The sequence below is a fragment of the Lepidochelys kempii genome, chromosome 2 (genome assembly GCF_965140265.1).
Source record: "Lepidochelys kempii isolate rLepKem1 chromosome 2, rLepKem1.hap2, whole genome shotgun sequence".
In the NCBI taxonomy this organism is placed as follows: Eukaryota; Metazoa; Chordata; order Testudines; family Cheloniidae; genus Lepidochelys; species Lepidochelys kempii.
Genome location: NC_133257.1, coordinates 247,707,068 through 247,729,513, shown reverse-complemented (window position 1 = coordinate 247,729,513; position 22,446 = coordinate 247,707,068). Strand labels below are relative to the sequence as shown.

The 22,446-nt window shown below is 42.1% G+C and overlaps 1 protein-coding gene and 1 pseudogene across 12 annotated transcripts in view; both read right to left on the bottom strand.

Moving 5' to 3' along the window:
* Nucleotides 1-16,898, bottom strand: part of DIP2C (disco interacting protein 2 homolog C) — a 485,644-nt gene extending 468,746 nt beyond the window's left edge. For 11 of the 12 annotated variants that reach the window (XM_073334492.1, XM_073334497.1, XM_073334493.1 and 8 more), the window contains exon 1: nt 16,372-16,898. In XM_073334492.1, coding sequence (XP_073190593.1) covers nt 16,372-16,456 — 85 coding nt within the window. In that variant the 5' untranslated portion in view covers nt 16,457-16,898. Of the gene's footprint in view, nt 1-16,082; nt 16,101-16,371 lie in introns of those variants that run through there. The other variant, XM_073334504.1, reaches the window with a different exon arrangement.
* A 2,098-nt stretch (nt 16,899-18,996) lies between these two features.
* LOC140908047 (U2 spliceosomal RNA) lies at nt 18,997-19,153 on the bottom strand (annotated as a pseudogene).
* Between the last annotated feature and the right edge of the window lie 3,293 nt (nt 19,154-22,446).

Sequence of the window (22,446 nt, the reverse complement as noted above, 5' to 3'; positions counted from 1 at the left end):
AGGACTGATGGGAAGGCAGACAACACAGGAATCCCCCAGTGTTTTACTACTACAACTCCCAGTGTTTGATGCCTCTCTTGCTCCAGGTACATGTTATTACAAACAGTAATGATCTGTCATCCTATAATTAACCAGTAATCCTTTAGAATGGATCCCCACTGATCAGAGACCATACTGAAAACAACTAGGTGAAGCAATAAAAGCAAGAGAACCACTTGTTCATCTCTGCCTAGGTTTTCCACAGAGGCTACTTTCTCTTTGCCAAATGGCAGACCTCAAAGGCAGTCAGGCAAATCTCCGTCCATGTATTTCCTTTTAGAGAATGACAGGAGTGCCATAGGGCTTTTCTGAACTCTATTCATCTTGAAAAAAAGAAAAGGAGTACTCCTTTTCTTTTTGCAGATACAGACTAACACGGCTGCTACTCTGAAACCTATTCATCTTGAGCAGACAGCTATCAAATTATTTTTATTAAGCATTCCCTATGAGTTTCCCTGTTACATTTAAGGTTCCAAAAGCAATTCCATTCCTACAAAACAGGATTTATTATTTGCATTGTGTTTGCACTTGGGAAGTCAGTCATGAATCTGAACCCTATTGTGTTTTTTCTAATTATTTTCCCCACTCCAAGTAGATTTTAGCCCTTGTTCCACCTCAGCAGAGATTGGAAAAATGTAAGATGTTACATTAGCATCAAAAATTACTGACACACATCGGAAAAAGACAGGTTTCAGAGTAACAGCCGTGTTAGTCTGTATTTGCAAAAAGAAAAGGAGTACTTGTGGCACCTTAGAGACTAACCAATTTATTTGAGCATGAGCTTTCGTGAGCTACATCCGATGAAGTGAGCTGTAGCTCACGAAAGCTCATGCTCAAATAAATTGGTTAGTCTCTAAGGTGCCACAAGTACTCCTTTTCTTTTATCGGAAAAAGAGGAGACTAGTTCCTGTATTAATGTTTCTCGTCATACTTTGTCTTTGTTTTAAGAGGAAGTGCATCAAACACTAGGATTAAAATCCTGGGCATTACTGAAGTCAATGGGAGTTTTGCCATTTATTTCTGTGCAACCAGAATCTCATCCTGGGAGCAGAGGAATAGCCAGGGGAAAGAACACCTCTTTGCAAAACACTAGTAAACCTCACCATTTTATGGCTTCCCTCCAGACATGTACTTAAGCCACTGAGAAGCTTCTTATTTCATCCTTTGTTTTCTAATCACTGGACTTCATGCTTCAAATTATTCCTTTGGGGGAGGGAAGCAGAGGGGAGGGCAGTACTGAAATTCTTGCCAAGGTGAACTAAGGGCTATGCAAGCGTTTGGAAACTTTTGCATTTGATTCCTATAGCTCATCAGAACTCTGCAATAACGTATTGTGCTCCCAAGAAGAACTATGAGCATTTCTGGTGATGGGAGTTTAAAAGCAGCTATTTATACAACACATATCAGCCAAGGATCCCAAACCAGTATTTCAAATATTAATGTTCACAGCTGCCCTGTGAGGTAGGTATCATTATACCCATTTGGGCAACTGAGACTTAAAGTCAAGGCTATTCAGTTACAGAGCTAGGAACAGAATTCATAAGTTCTGCTCCCCATACTCCTCCTCTAAAAAGCAGACCATACTGAATATTCCCTATCCTTTCCAGAAACTACATTTCATATCAGACATGAAGGGGACAGTATCTACCTTACAGTGAGGCAGATGATGAGACTGGCACTGGACAGAAAAAAGGCCACTTCTCTGCTAGCTTCTGTTATAAAAGGAGGAACAAACTGAGCACTGTGGGGTATACTTTCAGGAGAAAGCTGTTAGAGAGCAAGTTAGTGAACAGAGGATGTTTCTTTGCTCTACAATTTCTAGCTACCTCTTTAGGATCCGGCACCTCGAATCTGGGGAAGTTTTCCTTTGACAGTGTTCTGCTCTCTTTTTGGTTAAGAGATTTCTTTCTCCCTCCCCGCTCCCCGTCCCTTTTACTCACCAGAGTCCAACCAACTTGCTCAAGCTCACTTCATCCCCTGTGGACTGGAGCCCAGTACTACTGCATGTCTAACCAAAGTTGGAGGGGTGTAGCAAACCCACCAAAGCATAACCATGGCCCTCCTAGTAGGCATGACTGACAAGCACAGCTAGCTAAAACTACAAAAGGGAGACTCCATATTAGGCAAGTTGACATTTCTTACGTCTCTGACTGTTAGTGAAAGATTGTGTTTTCTGTCTGTGTGTATGGACTTCTATGCTGCTTAGAAGGAATGGACTGTTCTGCACTTGTACTCTCTCCTCCCCAACTGGTTGTCTCAGGTCACCTGGGAGGCCCATGTGTGGGGTAGGCCCATGAGACAAGTTGTCTCTTACTCAAGGTCAGCAGCTGCATCAGAGCAAATACATAGCACTCACGGAACCCATGATGGCAGCTGAAGGGTTAGAAATATGCTACCAGTATCTTTCCTACTCTTCACTCGTTGTCAGAAAGCAGAGGAACAAATAAGAGCTGTTGAGACTGTCTAGTGAGGCAAAAGGAAAAAGACATCAGAGCAAGGAAAAGCAGTTCTGAGCAGTGCCAAAAGTCTTTTGATGAGAACTGGTTATGCTGCTGCTTTCAGCATGAAGTAGGAAAGAGCTACTCACCACTTCCAAATTAGTATATTGAGAATGTAGAAACACAGGATGCATTGTAGCCACTTACGCTGACACAGTTAAAAACAAAACTCAAAACACCCAGGGGAAGGGAAAAAAGGCAAAATCAATACATATATTCAGTTAACCAGAAAAAACAAACATTGTGATTTAAATGGGACCAAAGCAAGCACACCAAAGTGTGTACTTGCCCTCTTGTGCCAAGATATTTCAGCACACTATAACACACACTCTGACCTTACCTCCCAGCTATATCAAGGCACAAATGGAGCACATGAAGGATAGATTTTCAATCTCAGAATTGAGTTCTTTCACCAGGTTATTTAAAAGAATAATTCCCCATTTAAAAAGTGGGTTATTGACCCACACATAGGGAGCTTTTAAAATCCATATTATTGACCTGATACTTAAAGGCTACATAGTAGTCATAAGAACACAAGAATGGTCATACTGGGTCAGACCAAAGGTCCATCTAGCCCAGTATCCTGTCTTCCAACACTGGCCAATGCCAGGTGCGCCAGAGGGAATGAACAGAACAGGTAATCAAGTGATCCATTCCTGGTCGCCCATTCCCAGCTTCTGGCAAACAGAGGCTAGGGACACCATCCCTGCCCATCCTGGCTAATAGCCATTGATGGACCTATCCTCCATGAACTTATCTAGTTCTTTTTTTTTTTTTTGAACTAGTCATTACAATCTATAGGGTAAGTACACTAAGGGTGTTTTTGAAATCCATATTATTGACCCAACTGAATTTAATATCCTGTCCACCTGTAGAGCAATTACAGATATTTATGGTGCGGATACAGATTTTTTTTAAAAAAAAGTTATTGCATATAGACATTAACTGATCATTTGTACACGCTCAAGAACCAGTAAAACCTTAAGCACTCAGCTGTAATACCAGTTTTTAAAATTACCAAGAGGACATGAATATGAACTACACCACTCATAACACGATAAAAAAAATGTAAAGTCACCTAACTAACCCCAAACCTGCAAATTTGAGGGGCAGCAGGTTGCTTTTAAAAAGATACTTTGATAATTTAAAAAAATGTATGAAGGTGTGCGTGTCTTTTCAAATTTTAATAAAAGACTCCACCACTGCACAAGATGGGAGGGGAAGGGAGACATCTCAAGTTACTTTTGTGCTGGGACTTTTATTCATATATTCATAGATTTTAAGGCCAGAAGAACCCATTATGACCATGTGATCTGACCTTCTGGATAAAACAGGCCATAGAATTTCACCAAGCGATTCCCACATCAAGCCCATTACTTCTGGTTGAGCTACAGTGTATCTTTTAGAAAAAGACATCCAGTCTCGATTTACAGATTTCAAGTGATGGAGAATCCATCACGTCCCAAGGTATGTTGCTTCAATGGTTAATTACGCTATTAAAAATGTCTGATTTATTTCTAATCTGCATCCGATGAAGTGAGCTGTAGCTCACGAAAGCTTATGCTCAAATAAATTGGTTAGTCTCTAAGGTGCCACAAGTCCTCCTTTTCTTTCTAATCTGAGTATGTCTAGCTTCAGCTTCCAGCTACTAGCTCTTGTTATGCCTTTGTCTCCTAGATTAATGAGCCCTCTCTGATCAGAAATCTTTCCCCCATGTAGGTACTCTTAGTACATAAAGTCACCTCTTAACCTTTCCTTTGTTAAGCTAAATAGATTGAGCTTCTTTGGTTTCTCATTGTGGGTATGTCTATACAGCCATTAAACCCTCACAGCTGGCCCAGGTCCTGGGGCATAGGCTGTGGGGCTGTAAAACGGCTGTGGAGCAGTTTTGGAACTTTGGCACCTTCATCTTTTATTTCAGCATCGACATAACCTGCAAGGCAGGTTTTCCAGGCCTTTGTTTATTCTTGTAGCTCTTTTCAGTTTGCCAAAATCCTTTTTAAAGTGTGGACATCAGAATCGGACACAGAACCAGTAACATTCTCACTAAGGTTGTATAAAGTGATCATAACACCTCCCTATTTCTTCTCAGTATTCCCTTGATTATACATCCAAAGATTGCATTTGATCTCTTGGGCACATAACACAGGTAGTCTGTGTTAAGCTAGTTATCCACTGTGACCCCAAATTTCTTTTCTTGATTATCATACACATTGTAAGGAGAGTGATCACTTTAGAGAAGCTATTACCAACAGGAGAGTGGGTTTGGTTGGGGGGGAGGGAGAAAACCTGGATTTGTGCTGGAAATGGCCCACCTTGATTATCATATACATCGTAAGGAGAGTGATCACTTTACATAAGCTATTACCAGAAGGAGAGTGGGGTGGGGGGAGAGAAAACCTTTTGTAGTGATAAACACCCATTTTTTCATGATTTGTGTGTATAAAAACAAACATCTTCTGTATTTTCCACAGTATGCATCCGATGAAGGGAGCTGTAGCTCATGAACGCTTATGCTCAAATAAATTGGTTAGTCTCTAAGGTGCCACAAGTACTCCTTTTCTTTTTGCGAATACAGACTAACACGGCTGTACTCTGAAATCTTCCAAAATACAGTCCAGCATCCAATTAAACCAGACATACAATATTTGAACCTAGGACTTCTGACAACCATAGTAAGGGTCTTACTCTCAAACTACTGCACCACTTTTATGCAAAACCAGAGAGAATTTCATGGTGCAGATATTAGATATTAGATAGATATTAGATAGATATTACACACACAGCCAACTTTTGAAGCTTGTAACTGACACACAGAGAGAACTTCATATGACTAGAGAGTGTCAAACATATCATCAGTAGAAACGTAAGTTCCAATACAATTTTATACCACAATAAAATTCCTGCTAACCACTTTTGTTGCTGCTCCTCACAACAAACCAACCTACTCTATTATAACACTGAGCCAATTAAAAATGTTGCCAATCTGTTATTTTATCACTTAGCACTAAGGTTCACTCCAACAGCCCAGCAATGTAATATATTTTTCTGCCTCCAAGGAAATAAAGCTAACCCCTAGATTTTTACACTCAAAAAAAGTTGTGTGCATTTTGCAATGGTTGGTTTACATCTTCAGTCTATTTAATCATGTTGTACAGAATAAGGAGCTACTCCTGCCCCTTAGAAGTCAATGGTAGTTTTGCCATTGATGTTAATGGTAGCAAGATAGATAGATAAGTCTCTGCATTTTGCCATTTCACTAGATAAGTGCTATTTGTTCATCCTCAGGCATCTGTTAAAAGACAGCTATAACAGCATTTGAATTGCAATTTTCATTTTAAGATTCCTTAGCAAAATGGAACTGCTTACATGTCACCACAGTGCAGCAGTCTGGTTTTATTTGTGCAGACTCTTCATCAAAATATTAGCTATTTATCTGAATCACATTCCACTCAGCAAGGGGAAAAGAGAGCGTATAAGATCCCAATTTTCCTCGGATTTGCTTGCAATGACGACAGTGCGGCAGTCTAGCTTGAAGACAGTAGTGGGAGAATGAAACATCAGCGTATCAAGAAAATAATGAGCAACAGCCATGAAAATTGTTGATCCATGCACAATATTTTTAAGTGAAATCTGAATTGTGAATCAACGTGTTTCACAAACTCACGGCTAGAAAAAGGGTGTTAAACTATTAATTATTTCCTGTAATTTCAAGGTCTAAAACTACAAACTGAAAAATTACTTATGAAAATGTAGTTAGAAAGTAGACCGAGTTATGAAAAAGCTGTGACGATCATATGATTTTTTTAATCTTTCCAAAAACATTAAGTGAATTTGTGCTAACAGATTTATATTCCTCAAGACCAGTTTCCTCCATTTGGTCACTAAAGAGGTACAAAATAGACAAGAGATGTGAAAACTTCCTCACATCATCCTGCCAATGTACTGCACCTTTAACTTAAAAGGGCCACTTCTGGCAATAAAAGGATAGTTCAGCTGCTATGTGCATTCAGTCTCGGGCTTTCTGCAAGGATTGCTAAATAAAAAGATCCTAGCAACAAAATTGTTTTCTGTGATGAGGACATCTGTGCACTAAGAACAAGACTGTCAATTTACTTCACACGGGTCATAAAGCCAACCAAAAACTTTCAACCTCTGCCAGTCTAGGCAGCCTTTGAGCCAGTGATCTAGAAGTAAAAACACAGTGTTCCATTACCAATACTTTGACATTTCCAGTGGAGTTGGCTGAAAACTTTCTGAATTCAAATTCTTTCAGCCAAAGAAAGGGGACACATTTTTAACAAAAAAATTTCCTTTTAATATAAGAAACTGGATGGAGCTGTTAATATTTTTAGTTTTGATTTACACACAGTCAAAATATGTTTGAAAAAAAGGAATGTCTGATGTCACCATTAACTTAGATCAGGTATAATAGGTTGTCTGACTCCAGATAGCAAGTCACAAGATCTATATACTGCAACAGGACCTGACAGAGATCCTCATATTACAATTGTTTCAGAACAACCAATATTTTAATTTTTCCTTCTTTCCCTCCTTAGCTACTGCCCTACCTATTCAGTCATTCAAATATCTGCAAGCCCCAAGAGTAGACCATACTTGATACTGCTTTCTAGAAATGAAACCTCATGTAGTAAGTCTATCATCCCTGGGAATGCTTTCTGCACTTTTCAGCTCACCCATGATTATTAGCACTAGTAACATACAACTCTTCACAATGGCTTTCTTTTCATAGTAGAATCTCTCAGGTTGTCAGCTTTCTTGCTCGCTTTACTCAAACTACCCAAGGTATGATTTTATTTTATTTTTTTTTTTAAAAAGAGGTCCCTGGGAGCAGTTAACACATAGGGCCTAATTTTTAACTTTAACTGTAAATTTGGGTGCCCAGTTCCACACCTGGATGCTTTGTGCTGATCAGTGTATCCAGATTTGGACACCATGTATGAAAATTATGGTAACTATATTATTGTATATACGTATATAAGTGATATAAGTGTTGACCAAGTCAACTCAAGTATTGCTTCTCAGATGGCCTAGTTCTCCCACTGCCCTTGCAAAAGGGAGTGCAGGAGTGCCATCTCCATGGTACATTCCTCCCATCCCCCCTCTGCTAGCACTCCACCAGGCTTAGGGGAAGAGAAAGAAGATTAGGAATCAGGAACTGGCCATGCTTCAGCACCATTCCCTGCAAACCTCCCCGCCTATAATTCTCCCATTTGTACTTAGAACTGCATTAACTCCTTCTGGGTCTCCTCCACAGCTGCTACTGAGAAGTCTCAGGAGACTCCAGTTCAAAAGCAACATAGATCCTCTTAATGTTGTGGCCTTCCAAGCACTTCCTGCCTCCGGGAACAATTTGCAGGGAATTCCTCAAGATGAGTTGCCCCTCTGTGCTTTATTGCAGCAGAGGATAATGTGCCCCCAATCTATTTCACAGTTTTTAAGGATGTACTTAGTAGTGGTACTGAAAACTTGATCAAGCAATTAGAAGCCCTAGTTAACATTACTGTAAAACTCATTTGACTGAGTTACACAACCCTAAAATGAGCAATTCTCTGATTTGCATCACTAAGTCAAGTGGCATTATGTGAAACCAAGACTTAGATTTTTAGCATATACTTACTTTAATAACATAAGAAGGAGACGGAAATAAACACTGCACAGGACAGCAGGGGTCTGGAAATGCACCAATCTCAGCCTCATGAGTTGAAGAAAGAAAGGAAACGTTACAACAGTGACCTTTTTAGACAATGACAGAACACCGTTAATGAGCTCTGGACAGTGGGCCACATCCCATCCTCAGCTAGATGACTGGGGACAGCAAAACTGGTCCTTAGGAAGGGGGGGCAGAGTGGGATCATCAGGACTTCAGCATAGACAAGAGCTCACCCACAGGGGAGGTGGGGAATATACATACAAAATTTCACAAGGATTAAGGGTTTATGTCAAATCTGCTATGTACTGTGGTGCATTCTTATACAGCGGTGAGTCATCTTGTCTGACAGTTGTTGAAGAATTAATGCAGTTATTTAAAAAGTCCTGCTTGATGCTTTATATAAATATCCTCTTATAAAACTTAAAATTAAGTCAGTGAATTTTAAGTACAGAAGCGATACATTACATTTAGGATTTTCTGGCTATGTCTACACTACAAATGTGCCGCTGTAGTGCGGACACTTCCTACATCTACAGAAGGGCTTTTTCCATTGATGTAGATAATCCACTTCTCCCAGAGGTGGTAGCCAGGTCAGTGGCAGAATTCTTCCATCAACCCAGCTGTGCTCTACATTGGGGTTCGGTCAACCTAACTACAGCGCTCAGGATGCGAAACTTCATAGCCCTGAGCAATGTAGCTAACAATCTAATTTGTATGCGTAGACCAGGCCTGCCTCCCTCCTCCTCCCACACACTTTGAGCTATAAAAACCTAAAGGTACCTATTGATGTCCCGATCACTTTAGATAAGCTATTACCAGCAGGACAGTGGGGTGGGAGGGGGTATTGTTTCATGGTCTCTGTGTGTATATAATGTCTACTGCAGTTTCCACGGTATGCATCCGATGAAGTGAGCTGTAGCTCACGAAAGGTCATGCTCAAATAAATTGGTTAGTCTCTAAGGTGCCACAAGTACTCCTTTTCTTTTTGCAAAGACAGACTAACACGGCTGTTACTCTGAAATTTATCTTTCTGCTGCTCTCCAGTCTCATTATACCTGAGTTTTATATAGAATGAGATTTTTTTAATAATCATTTTTCCGAAGAAAATTAAAGGGAAGTTTTACTCTGGACCACAGATTAACGGAGTTACGAGGGTAAAGCCTGTTTGAATCTAAATGTGACAGTGTACTCCAAAATATGGAAGAATATTTTTAGATGTGGGCTAGGCTATCTAAAGGTATCATATTGAATAACAATATACATGAAGTGGTATAGTTTGGCAAGGGAAAGCAATATTAGGCTTTTACCTGCTGGACCGTACAGTAGAACCAGAGATAGGCAACATGTAGTGTCAGAAAGGCCAGGCCCTCACTCCATTTATTCTTGTTATAAATAAACTGCTTGCTGGCTGCTTTACCAACAAAACTGATGCCCCTGAGGCAATTTTCACACATCCTTGAGAAGAGAAGCAATGGTGTCTCCGTTGTGTAACCCAGTACTGATAATCTGAATGATCTATCAAGTGTAACACTTCACCATAAACCATTGCTCAATAGCAGCCTCAAATAGTGAGTTTGTGTGTGTGGTTTTTGGGAAGGGGGGTGAGGGGGTGACAGAACCTGGATTTGTGCAGGAAATGGCCCAACTTTATTATCATGCACATTGTGTAAAGAGTTGTCACTTTGGATGGGCTATCACCAGCAGGAGAGTGAATTTGTGTGTGGGGGGTGGAGGGTGAGAAAACCTGGATTTGTGCTGGAAATGGCCCACCTGATGATCACTTTAGATAAGCTATTACCAGCTGGACAATGGGGTAGGAGGAGGTATTTTTTCATATTCTCTGTGTATATATGAAGTCTACTGCAGTTTCCACGGCATGCATCTGATGAAGTGAGCTGTAGCTCACGAAAGCTCATGCTCAAATAAATTGGTTAGTCTCTAAGGTGCCACAAGTACTCCTTTTCTATTCACAGCATACTTTCAGGAGAGCTGCTTTGGGGAAATCCTCAGAATATGCATTGTATGTTTTACAAGACACTAAAATATGTTTCAAATGAATGAGTAGCCAAGGCACACCAGTGCCATTAGGGAAATCCTTGTGATGCATCAACATCCACTAAAGGTCTTGAGTTCAGATATCAGAGCAACGCCAAATAACTACAAATGTAACAAATATTAAAGCTCTGATTCCCTTGCTTTAAATGAGAGCATTAACTCATGAGCGACTCTGGCTGCATTTATAAAACTATCAGCTCTCTTGCTCTCCTCTCAAACCAGTACACTGTCCAGCATAACTGATGACAAGAGCTTCACCTTAAAGTTTCTTTCGATCCCACTGGACAGGTTGGTTGTACCCATTTGCTAGAGTACCATCTGTTGAAGAATGAATTAAAGCAAAAGAATTACTGTGTCCCCAAATTCATACAGGTATGGTAGTTATTCAGGTTTCCACAGTCTTAACCTGCTATGCTGGTACAGGGTCAGCTGGCTAATATTCTTAAGTACTAACTATAGGAAAAAGAAAAGGAGTACTTGTGGCACCTTAGAGACTAACCAATTTATTTGAGCATAAGCTTTCGTGAGCTACAGCTCACTTCATCGGATGCATACCGTGGAAAATACAGAAGATGTTTTTATACACATGACCATGAAAAAATGGGTGTTTGTATTTTCCATGGTATGCATTCAATGAAGTGAGCTGTAGCTCACGAAAGCTTATGCTCAAACAAATTGGTTAGTCTCTAAGGTGCCGCAAGTACTCCTTTTCTTTTTGCGAATACAGACTAACACGGCTGTTACTCTGAAACCTAACTATAGGAACTAAGGTTCCCTGGCGCCAACCCAATGAGTATATCCAGACATACAGGTTTGCTGCTTTTAGTTTCCATGGTAGACCCTGCCAACTACATCTCCCTTCTGAAAGCACTTGTATTTTTGCTGACTGTATTAGTCTAGTAGTGTATGAGGCCCTTGCTTTCCTATCCTGAAGGAAACACAGCATAGTAACAGACACAAAAAGAGGAGATGGGTATGGGGAGCACATAGCCCTACAACCAACAAATTAATTTGCAACCTGGGCCAAACAACAACCCAATAAATCCAAACACTAATGCACATAATGGGGCCAATGGACATAACTAAAACTGAGGGCCACATTAATTAGCTGAACATGCATCCAGACCCTCTGAGAATCAATAAATATTCATAAAAAAGATCTGCTGACATTTTATGAAAAATATTCTTTTTGTAAAGGTTCATAAACAAAAAACTATGCCACATATTCATAAAATGGAGGAGGAAAGAAACTAACATATACAGCATATAGTGAGAATAATTTCTGAACAGGATGTTTTTCACATTTTCCATATGGCATCTGTGGTTCCTTACGTATTTCTACAAGGTTATCTGACACTTGGATAAAATAATGGAAGAAATTTAAAGCATCTTTTCCCAATTAATTTAGGATCAGAAAGTAATTTAAAGGGCAATGTAATCTTGTATACCCTTAAATTAATCCAAAGAAAAAGAGAAGTATTTCTAGAGCAATTCTTTCTAATTGGTAGGCACTTTTAAGAAATGGATGGGTCTTTTAATTTTGATATTTTATAATGCACAGACATTTACAAAACACTTTTATTACTATTACATCAGATCTTCAGTTAGTAGAAAATAAGATGATTCATCTAATTCCATCCAGTAAAAAAATTATACAGGGTTAGAAAACTAAAGGCTCATAAAATTGCAAACAGCCTTAAAGAACTACACTATGAAGTGAGATGCTGATTGCATCAGCCCAGAAGAGCTACAGTTCATCAGCTATGCAACCACCAGTACAGACAGTAGAAACTACTACCGAGCTTCAGAGCAAGTCCATAATCTCCCAGTGTACATGCACACACACTCATACAAACATCTTAAAGAATATTGAACTGGATGATGGAAGACCCACTACTTACCTAAAACACTTTCACAAACCATTGTTTTGCATTTCTATATTTTCAGAGACACATTGTAACATTTTCCCCCGCTCCAACATTAAGGGAAAACATCATGGTAAGGTATACACTAATGCCTTAAACTGAACATAAAATTACACCTCAACACTTAACATGAAAGTGGACTTTACTGCTGAGGTGACGAATTTACAGTACACATATACATATTTCACCTTCTCACATGGATTTAGACTGCAGACATACACTATAAGGTTTTTGCGACTCTGGCCACACCAACTTTTAAATCATATTAAGAAAAGTAACATGATCTGAAAGTGGTTAACTGAATTTACATCCATACTACATTTTAAAACCCTTTAAAAACTGTTTGGTTTTTTTTAAATAATCATTTTCAGACTTCACCAGAGCTAAGCCTGTCACCAGTGGAAATGTAGGCAAGGATTGCTGCAGAAGTTTGGACAGCCTTCCCTAACCATCATAGCACAACCCCTACAAATTCAACACTTTCAGAAGGTACATCTCCTCCTTGCAGAGCAATGCAGGTCAGCTTCAAGATTTGGACAAAAATCATAGCACCCTCCCTTACCTTGTCCTATACACTTCACATCATATCCAAACTGGTTATGGGGCAGGTCGTGTGGTTACCGGGCAGGTCGTGTGGTTACCTTGACCACTGAATTCAATGAGACTTTGCACGAAGTCAGGCACTACCCAGCTTGAGCAAGTAGATCAGAATCTATTTGTAAGTGAAAAAATACTGCTGCCCCACTCAAAAAAAAAAAAAAAAAAAAAACAAGGTGAAAGACACTGAGGTTGTAAGAGCCAAACAGTGTCTTGTGTGTTTGTGACACAGCACTGCTCTCCCACTCCCAATGAGACCACTAATACGTATGAAGTTCAGCACATTCATAAATACTTGCAAGATTGAGCCCATCATTTGTACAAGCTGGTTACAACACCTGAGAAGTGTTCTGGTTACAACACCTGAGAAGTGTTTGGCTCTAGAATAAGAAACCACAAACAATCAGTCACTCCTTGCCAAAATGCAGCAACTTTCATCTGGAAGTTGCCCAAAAGCCTCTGGTGCTCACAAGTGTGTTTTGCACTATGGGACAGGTGCACCAGGAGTCCTAGAATGTACTGGTACAACTTACAGTTATGAGACATAGCTCACGGATGTGTCAACACCGAGTTGCTGGATAGATACACTAAAACATACATAAGCATAAGCAATGCAATCAATCATTTCACACAGTCAACAAAGTGAGCTGTAGCTCACGAAAGCTTATGCTCAAATAAATTTGTTAGTCTCTAAGGTGCCACAAGTCCTCCTTTTCTCTCTACAACAGTTTTCTTCCGTAAGCCCTCTTTCAGGAAAGCCCTTAAGCAAATGCTTTAAGTTAAGCTTACCTTTAAGTCCCATTAACTTTCATAGGACTTAAGAACATGCATAACTTTCTGCAAGTGCTTAAGTGCTGTCCTGAATCTGTTTGCTCTCCCGAGTTTCCTGAAACTGGGCCTTAATATACAGACACACTATCACAACATAAGTGCAACACACACTAAGACCCTGATCCTGCAAGCGAATGAATAATGTGCTTAACTTTACTATTGTGAGCAGTCCCATTGATTTCAACTGAACTGTTCAAAATAGGAAAGTTAAGTACACACAAATGTTTGTGGGATCAGGGCCTAGCAATGCAAAATTGCTCTGAAAACTATTTAAAGTACTGTGCTATCATGATAAGCATATTAATTACCTACAACTACACCTTCTAATAGTGATCATAGTGTATGTAGAGATATATCTACCTTGGGAAATTATGGGCATAGGCCAAAATTTCCAATGTGGGTGCTTAAAGTTAACAAATGAGTGGCATAATTTTCAGGGGTGCTGAGCACCTGCAATCACCATTAGATTCACTTCATTTAGACCACTCATTTAAGTGAAATCACTTCAATGGTGCTTGGTCTCCCCTTCCCTCCTCCCTTGTACCCCTCTCCCATTAAACCATTCATGTATTTAGAGTTAAAAAATATGGGTGCCATGTTTTGAAGTCATTGGCCATACTGCCCACTAGGAGTTGGGTTCAGTGCCACAAAGAAAGAGATACTGTTCGTAGGTAAATTCAGTCCAGCTGGAACTCCAATGAAGTAAATAATTACACCAAGGATGAAGCTGGACTGTGTGTACAAATGTCTAATTGCTAAACATATCCTACTTCCTCAATATATTACTGGATTATGCTCAGCACACCAACACTCTGTGTTCTTAATCACAGAAATATATCATTCAGAGGGAAGCTATGTTCAGATTGATTACAGCATCCTGAAAATATAGTATATATTAAATTTGTTTTCATTACTATACTGTTGATATATAGATCATACTCTGTATAAACTCAACATCTCTACATGCAGCCAGAATGCTGGGTATCCAGCATACTCTAGTATAAACAGTCAGCTTTTCCTGTCCCTATTAGCACAGATAAGGGCCAATCAATGCACTGTAGGCTACAATAAGGCAATCTCCCTTTTTAATCTCCTTTATTTCAAGATTTCAGGGTACTGAAAAAAGCTACAGGACTGAGAGCAATGCACAGAGCCACAAGCTCATTCTGCTCTTCACCCTGAAAGCCGTTAAAACGAAAATACAATGTCAACATCAGCTCCTCCCTGCTGTGGAAATTGGCATGAGTACATTTTACTTCTTGGCAACAAGCCCTTCTAAAACCGTTACAAAAAAATGAAGTTCGATATGTTGAGCTATTCCAACGACTAATTTGGGACATGCTGGGTTATTTTTCCCCCTTCTGTTAAGCGTCATTCTAACAGCCTTTCCGAGGCGGATGAACGTTAATTGTCTTTGATAAGAGAGAGGGACCAACCAACCGTTAGCAGAATTTTACTCCTGGACACAGCAAACTCTAGCGTTACGATACAGAAATACTCTCACTCTCTTCCCCAGAGAGGAATATATTAGATACAAATTATAGATTTAGTGTGACATTTGAGCACATGAACTCGTTACTAGCCAACCAATAAGTAATCCTCATACAAAATAATCATTTGGCACATCTCCTTACTTAACCCAATCTGACACACATCAAAATGTGAAGCGAGACACACGCTGGGTGGAGGGTTTAGTCTCTTCAGCTCATCCTCCAAATCAGAGGAACAATAATATGAGAATTACACTGACATCTTTTCCAACCAGGGAATCCGTGGAGCATCCAAACAGACCAAATCGGAGAATGATCCCAAGCTCGCAATTAAAAATGTTAAACGACTTTTCTATTTAATCTAAAATCCTTGTTTCTCCTACAGAAATAATTAACTGGCTTTTTTTTTAAATAAACCTTCCTAAACATTATTATTTTGTTGCAACTGATTTAAATGTGGACTCCACTGCATGGACTTCAACGCAAGTCCCTGGATATATTCAAATAGGTTTTGTTACAAAGTATATAGCAGGTTTCTGTAATACTGCATTTTCTTGGCAGGACAGGAATCCCTGCAAGCCCAGCCCTTAAGATTTTTCCATCTTCCGTAATAAAACATGCAACACTGGAGCAGCAAATCCTGCTGCCAAAGCCCCCTCTTCCATCTCCACCAGCACTGTGGCAGGAGAGGCAGCGAGAAAGAGGAGGAATTTACAGTCAGAAAAAAAATTACACAGCCTCAGAAAAAGGTAGTGGGGGGAAGGGGCAGAAAAAAGAGAGACAACAGGCGCCATCAGGAATTAGGGAGAAAACAAAAGCAACCACGGAAAAAAATATTCAATAAACCAGTTTCCAGAGAAACTGAAAATGCAGCGAATTCCTCATGGAGAATCACAAGGAGAAAGAGGAAAAAAATCAACCCCATGTTCTGTGGGATTCTCCCCCCCCCCATTCCTTAGGCTGTGTAACATACCAGGAGAAACTGACAGTCACAGGAAACAATTGTACCATGCAAAATACACACAGGAGATGAGGACACAAAGCTGGGGACGAGAGGTTACACACTGCAGCAGAGACAATCAACCTTCCAGGGAACCCCCCCCCCCATCGAAGTGTCACTCCCCCTCGGCCCCCCGGTTCTCCTCCTAGCTTACTGCTCCCACCACCCTGGAGCTGCAGACAGCCCCGGAGCGGGGTCCCCTCGGGTCTCCCGGCGGGCGAGGCTGGGGTGGAAATGAGAGGGACGATCACAAATCATTTACCTTCCGATAATTCCAGCTCCAGCTCAGCCAGCCTGGCTCTCACCTCCAGAGGCAGGGACATGCTCTCAAGGCTGCGGTCCGCCATACTCGAGCCAAGGAGATTTTCTCTCCCCTCCTCTCTCTCTCTCTTCTCTTTGTTTGCAACAGAAAAGGGGGGAACGTGGGGGGCTTGCGGTGGATGCCAGAGTCCTCGCGCGGTCTCAGCGGTGCATGCAGGAGGGAGGCGGACGAGGAGTCCGCGCGCAGGGATGGGGTGGAGGGAATGCAGAGATTTCTCCTCTCCTCCTCCTCCTCCCTCGCCGCTTCCTTCAGGGGAGCCCCGCCATGGCCGCCGCCTGCCGCTTGCAGCTCCTCGGCACCGCGGCTCGGTCTAGCCCGGCCCCCGCCCGGTGCAACCCCGCGGGGTGACTCCTGCACAGCGCGCCCGGGCTCCGCGCGATCCGGCTCCGGCGAGCGCTCGAGACGGCTGCTGCGGGGGGAACTGCGGCGCGGCTGCCGCGGCCAGCGAGAGCGGCTGTCACACGCACGTGACCCGCCGGGTGCGGCGGCCCCCGCGCGCCCCTAGGGGGGGCGCTCGAGCCCACCCCCCCATCTGCCCGGGCGGCGGGCCGCCCCGCGGCAGGGCGGAATGGAACGCTCCCGGGAGCTCCGCTGGCGCGCGCGGGCACCAGCGGCGAAGTTTGCGGCGAGCCAGGTGGCTGGGCTCTGCCCCGCCGCTGCGAGCCGGGCGACGCCGTGCGCTGGAGGGCGCCGCTCCGCCGCCTCGTGACTGCTCCCCCGGGCATTTCGGGGACCGTTCACGGGTGGCGGGTCGCCAGCAACGCTGTCTTGCCCCGCGTGCCCTTAGGTAACATGCCACGCCAGGCAGCCTTTGGGGGCTTGCTCTAAAAGTCCCGCCGGTTTGGGGTTCGGTTTTTGCGCAGCATTTTGTGCCATCGACATTTGTTGCTCCACGTTTGTCTGCGTGACAGTTATTTTCAGTGTATTACATCTGATGGTGGTTTATGTGCTAACAGTGTGTGCTTGGCGCTGCACAAACACAGTGCCCTCGCCAGCCCGCTCTTCTGTCGAAATTTGCCGCTCAAGGTTAGGGTATCGGGTCACGTTCGTGTATGTCATTCACAACTCTCTCTCTGCTCTGAGGTTTTTACCTCTAAAAATGACTACACTATGAATTAAACAAGCAAAACAAATTATTTTACATCATTTCTGGAAGCGGAAGGCGGTATAATAAAGGCTTTTCTACATGGAGTTGTTCCAGAATAGCTATTCTGGAATATCCCTGAATAACTATTTTTGGACATTCTTATTCCAGAGTAAGAGTGGTGGTACCTTCATCCAAATTCATTTTCAAGTGTGGACAAGTCCTAATACTTACCTCTTTTATAATGCTCTTTAACTTCAAAGTGCTTTACAAAATAGTGAGTTAGTCTTCACACTGTGATCTAAGTATTGTCATCCCATTTTAAGGGAGTGAGGAACACTAAGTCCCATGTCCACAGAGGGAATCAATGTGTTGCAGTAAGATCTCTTTTCCATGTTCCCCATGTTACCATGTTACCTGTGCTTTAGAACCTGGGTAGCAGGGACAGAATGTTGAAGCCAGCGGGGCTCTTGGCTGCTTGGAATGACAGATGTGTAAGGACCTAGCAGGTGGCAACGCTGCACACAGGTGCCAAGCAATTTACCCAAATTCAACATCAGAGATAGAAATAATACTCAGATGTCCTGAATTCCATTTTTTTCTCTAACAAACCAGGCAACTTTCAGCATATTCTGATATGTTCATTTTGAACTACATTCTGCACACCAAGAAACAAACAGCGAGTACACTTTAATGAAAGCATATGTGTGTGTATATTCCGTTGGTTGGGGAGGGACCTCACCACAATTCTGTTCGTTCTTGTTTCATTTAGATTATAGTGTGTCCATGCTTATGCCTCACAAATCATGACTTTCATTTAATGAGTCTCGGGAAGCTGAAAGGAGGGATACTACGTGTAGACACTGTTAAAAACGGTTAGGAAATCAGTTCTCTTATTATAAGGATGACAGTTAATGAAAAATATAAAGATATAATACAAGGCAGTGCCTTCCTTCATCGCTCCATATTCATTAAACTGGGGGTTACAAAACTTTTTGCCCTGAGGTCCACCTATGCAGCTGCAATAGGCATCGCGGCCCACTATTAACACTTCTTGAGGAAAATTATTCATTTTAATGATTACATACATATAAACTATAACACTAAATAAACAATGTACATATTTCCTTTTCATTTTAATGTAAACAATTGTGATGATATAAATCACTAGCAATATGCACTCAACGAAGTGCTTCAAGATCTCTTTGAAACCAGTTTTAGTAAAATTACACTTTAAAAAAATGTTGAGAGCAAACTGTGGTATTCAAATAGGGAAAACACGGTTTTGTATAACACTGAACAAGATTACAACACGAGTCACATGGAGTTAAAGATTTACTAAGAGCTTGACTGGAGAATGCAGTTGCATCTACCAACGGACTGCCCGGGACTGTAGTTTGGGAATCCCTGCATTAAACCAGTTGCTGTATTATAACAAGCATACTGAACATCCGCAGTTCTTTCTCTCTCCTTCTTCCTCCAAGGAGTTCCTGGAGACACTTTGTGGAAAGGAAGAAGCAAGCTGCTAGACCATCTTCTAGTTCCAAAAATCCATCTAATACATAATCCCCAGACAGAGATGCATAAAGATAATAATAGATGCTGCACTTGATCTTAATCAGAAGGCCAAGAAGTCATCATTCTCAGTTCAAAGCCTTGATTTACAAGGAGCACATTGGATCCAATCCTGCTCCCATTTAAGTCAGTAGCAGCAAAATAAAAGAATGTAGGAGCTCCTTTGAAAGAGCAGAGTAAGCTTTAGAATGTGTCTGTAGTAGGGAATTTTACAAAGATTCCCACCATATTACCACTAGTTCAGATGAACTGGCTTCTGGCGTCTTCCCACTGTCATGTTTAGTTGACATGGTGGTAAAAGCAATCCTGGGCTCTGGGAGCCTAGGCCTCCACTGGTGCTAGGGTTGCCAAGCCTCCAGGATTGGCCTGTAGTCTCCCAGAATCAGCATCGATCTCCCGGTGACGATTGAAAGCAATCCGGGAGATTTTAATAGGATATTTTCAGAAAATGACATTACGTCATGCTAGGGGGAAAAATTTCCTGGAATAACTTCAGTCAGAGTTGGCAGCCCCAACTGGTGCTAACACTAGTTCAGTTAAAGTAATAGTGGAACCAGGGGGAATATTTTTGTAAAATTCAGTAATGTTGACAAGGCTTTAGGCCATGTCTATACTAGGAGCACTTTGTCAGCATAGGTACTTTAGCAGCATAACACTCCTATTTGCAGCTTATCTTATACAGGCAAAATGGAGCCAGCCTGAGCAAAGCAAGCTATACTGGCAAACGCATCGTTGTGCCAATATAACTATCTACACTAGAGGCTTTTGCTGACTCTGCTATGTCAATCAGGATCACTCCTCTTCATAATACTGTCAGAGATAGCTATGCAAGTAGAACTATGTGCTGTAGACATGATCTTAGTAGATGAATCCCTTAATTTCATTTGCTTCTATTCGTTTAGTCATTATATACTCTAATTTCTATTAACCATTCCCATGCTGCTCCTTAGTGCAGTGCAAGACCAGAACCAATTATTCAGGTCCTTTTTACCAGGCCCATTACTTTTTACAGCATAACAACACACACGCCATTTAGGATGATACAAGAGCATACAAGGTATATAGGGTAATGTTTTTGTCTTCTGTGGAATGATTCCTGAGTGATACCAGCAGAGACACACAGCATCCTATCTCTGATCTTTCTTGTTTCAGTCAGGTTAGGATCTAGCCAATGAAAACCAGCTAAAACTATATGCTCTAGGGTTCCTATCTGAAAATCCACGTTCTGTTTATTTATTGTTTTGTGTGGGACACAGTATGCTGAAAGCATCAGAGCACTGCAGAAGCCACTTTTTCATGTATTAATGAGGCAGCCAAAAAGGAGGAAATACAAAGCGTTGTAGTAATCCAGTTTCCCTTACTAAAGTGTATCTCGGAGTTGCACCTTTACTTCTTAAAGCTTTCAGCTGATAAATGGTGATTATTTTACTTGTTATCTGATTGTTGCAGAATATGTGTTAGTTGCGTTCTCCTGTTTTCCAAATTTTTGCCTTTTATGACATTGCACAAAGGGGCCTAATGGGAAACATTTGAACATTTGCAACATTTACAGCTAAAGTTCTCCTGGCATTTTCATTACAAATGCCATAAATCAGTCACTTTAAAAGGAAAAATAATCACTCTAAGATTAAATTTATCCTATTCAAATTGAAGGATCTGAATAACTCACCTGAATAATTCAATTTGTTTGAGTGGGACTGCTCGCAGGAGAAGAGACTACTTACATAAGTAAGGATTTTCAGGATCATGTCCTAGGCCCAGGGTACCAGATACCAAGGATATCAGTTTGGATGTTTTCAACGTATTTAAATTTAAAACAAGAAGAAAGAAATTCACAGGATTTGACCCATTGTGGTCTACTCAATTAATGCTTTAAGATTTTTAGATGAAAGGCACCACTCCTGATCTTTCACTGAAGTTAGAGGTAAAACTCCCATTGATTTCAGTAGGAAAAGAGGAAGGTACTAAATACAAAATATTAAGATTAATTAATACGGTCAGATTGGTATAACCCTTTTTGTCAAATACATGTGTCTTTAAAAGCTCTTTTGACAGGATTTGCATGCCATACAGTACCTTATCTGTTTAAGAGAAGAGATGAATTTGTCCTTTTCTCTCACTGACAAGGCTTTGATCCGGTATTTTTAGAGTTATCTAACCTGAATTAGCTATCCCAATGTAAAATCCTAGTGGAGAAAGGCATAGGTAGTTTTTAACCTCAGTGTAGGTAATTGAGGTATAACCCAGGTGGGGGTGCAGTAGGGTACAGTGATGACTTCAACTAGCCCCACTGAGTCTTGGGCCTGGTCTACAGTACAAAGTTAAGTCCATTTAAGCCTCCCTGGTGTCAACGTAGTTGTGTGTGTCTACACTTAAATTTATCTCTGCTCCATGTAAGCTCTCCATTACACTGATATAATAACATCACCTCCCCAAGTGGCATTGAGCCATGGTCAATGTAGTGAGGTTGACACAGCATGAATGTAGACCCCACCAGTCCTCCAACAGTTGTACCACATTGCCCGACACTGACAATTGTGAACTCCACTGCCCAGAGGTCACAGAGACCAGAAGCCCCCTTGCCTTTTAAAACCCCATGAATTTTTGAAATGACTTTCCCTTATTGCCCAGCTTGGCAAGCACCCTAGCAGCTCACCATTGTTGGGTGCAGCTGCCCAAAAGATCATGCCGCCTACCATGGGTGGCGCGTGAATTGCTGGATGTGGAAGGCTAGCCCACAGCCCTGTCCCTTCCACCCGAGGCCCTGCCCCTTACACACACAATGGGAACCCAGAGCCCCCCACCATGGCCCCCTGCCCCCGCCCCAGGCTGGCGAATGCTCGCAGCCCCCCCCAGCCCCGGAGCACTGGGAGGGAGAGTGCACAGTACCACTGCAGCCTCCCCAACCCCGGAGTGCCGGGAGGGACAGAGCGGACCGGGAGGGACTGGCACAGCTCCAGGAAGGCGGGCAGCGTGGCCCCGGCCCCTGGAGCCCAGCAGCACTGCCAAAGCAGGGCCCTGCGGACAGAGTGTGGGCAGGGACACCCCTGGCTGTTTGGGGAGGCCCAGCCTCCCTCTCCCACCACCTACACACTCCAGGTGCGCTCTGGCCTGGAGTAGACAGGAGATATTGGATCTTCTGGTCCTGGGATGGGAAGAGGCTGAGCAAGCACAGCTATGGACCAGCCTAGAAATGTGGCCATCTCTGAGCAGCTTGCACAGGGGATGCAGGAGAAGGGGGTATGATAGGGATCAGCAGCAGTGCTGCATGAAAGTGAAGGAACTGCGGGAGGCATCCCAGAAGGCCAGAGAGGCCAACAGTTGATCCAGTGCCAAGCCATAGACCTGTTGCTTTT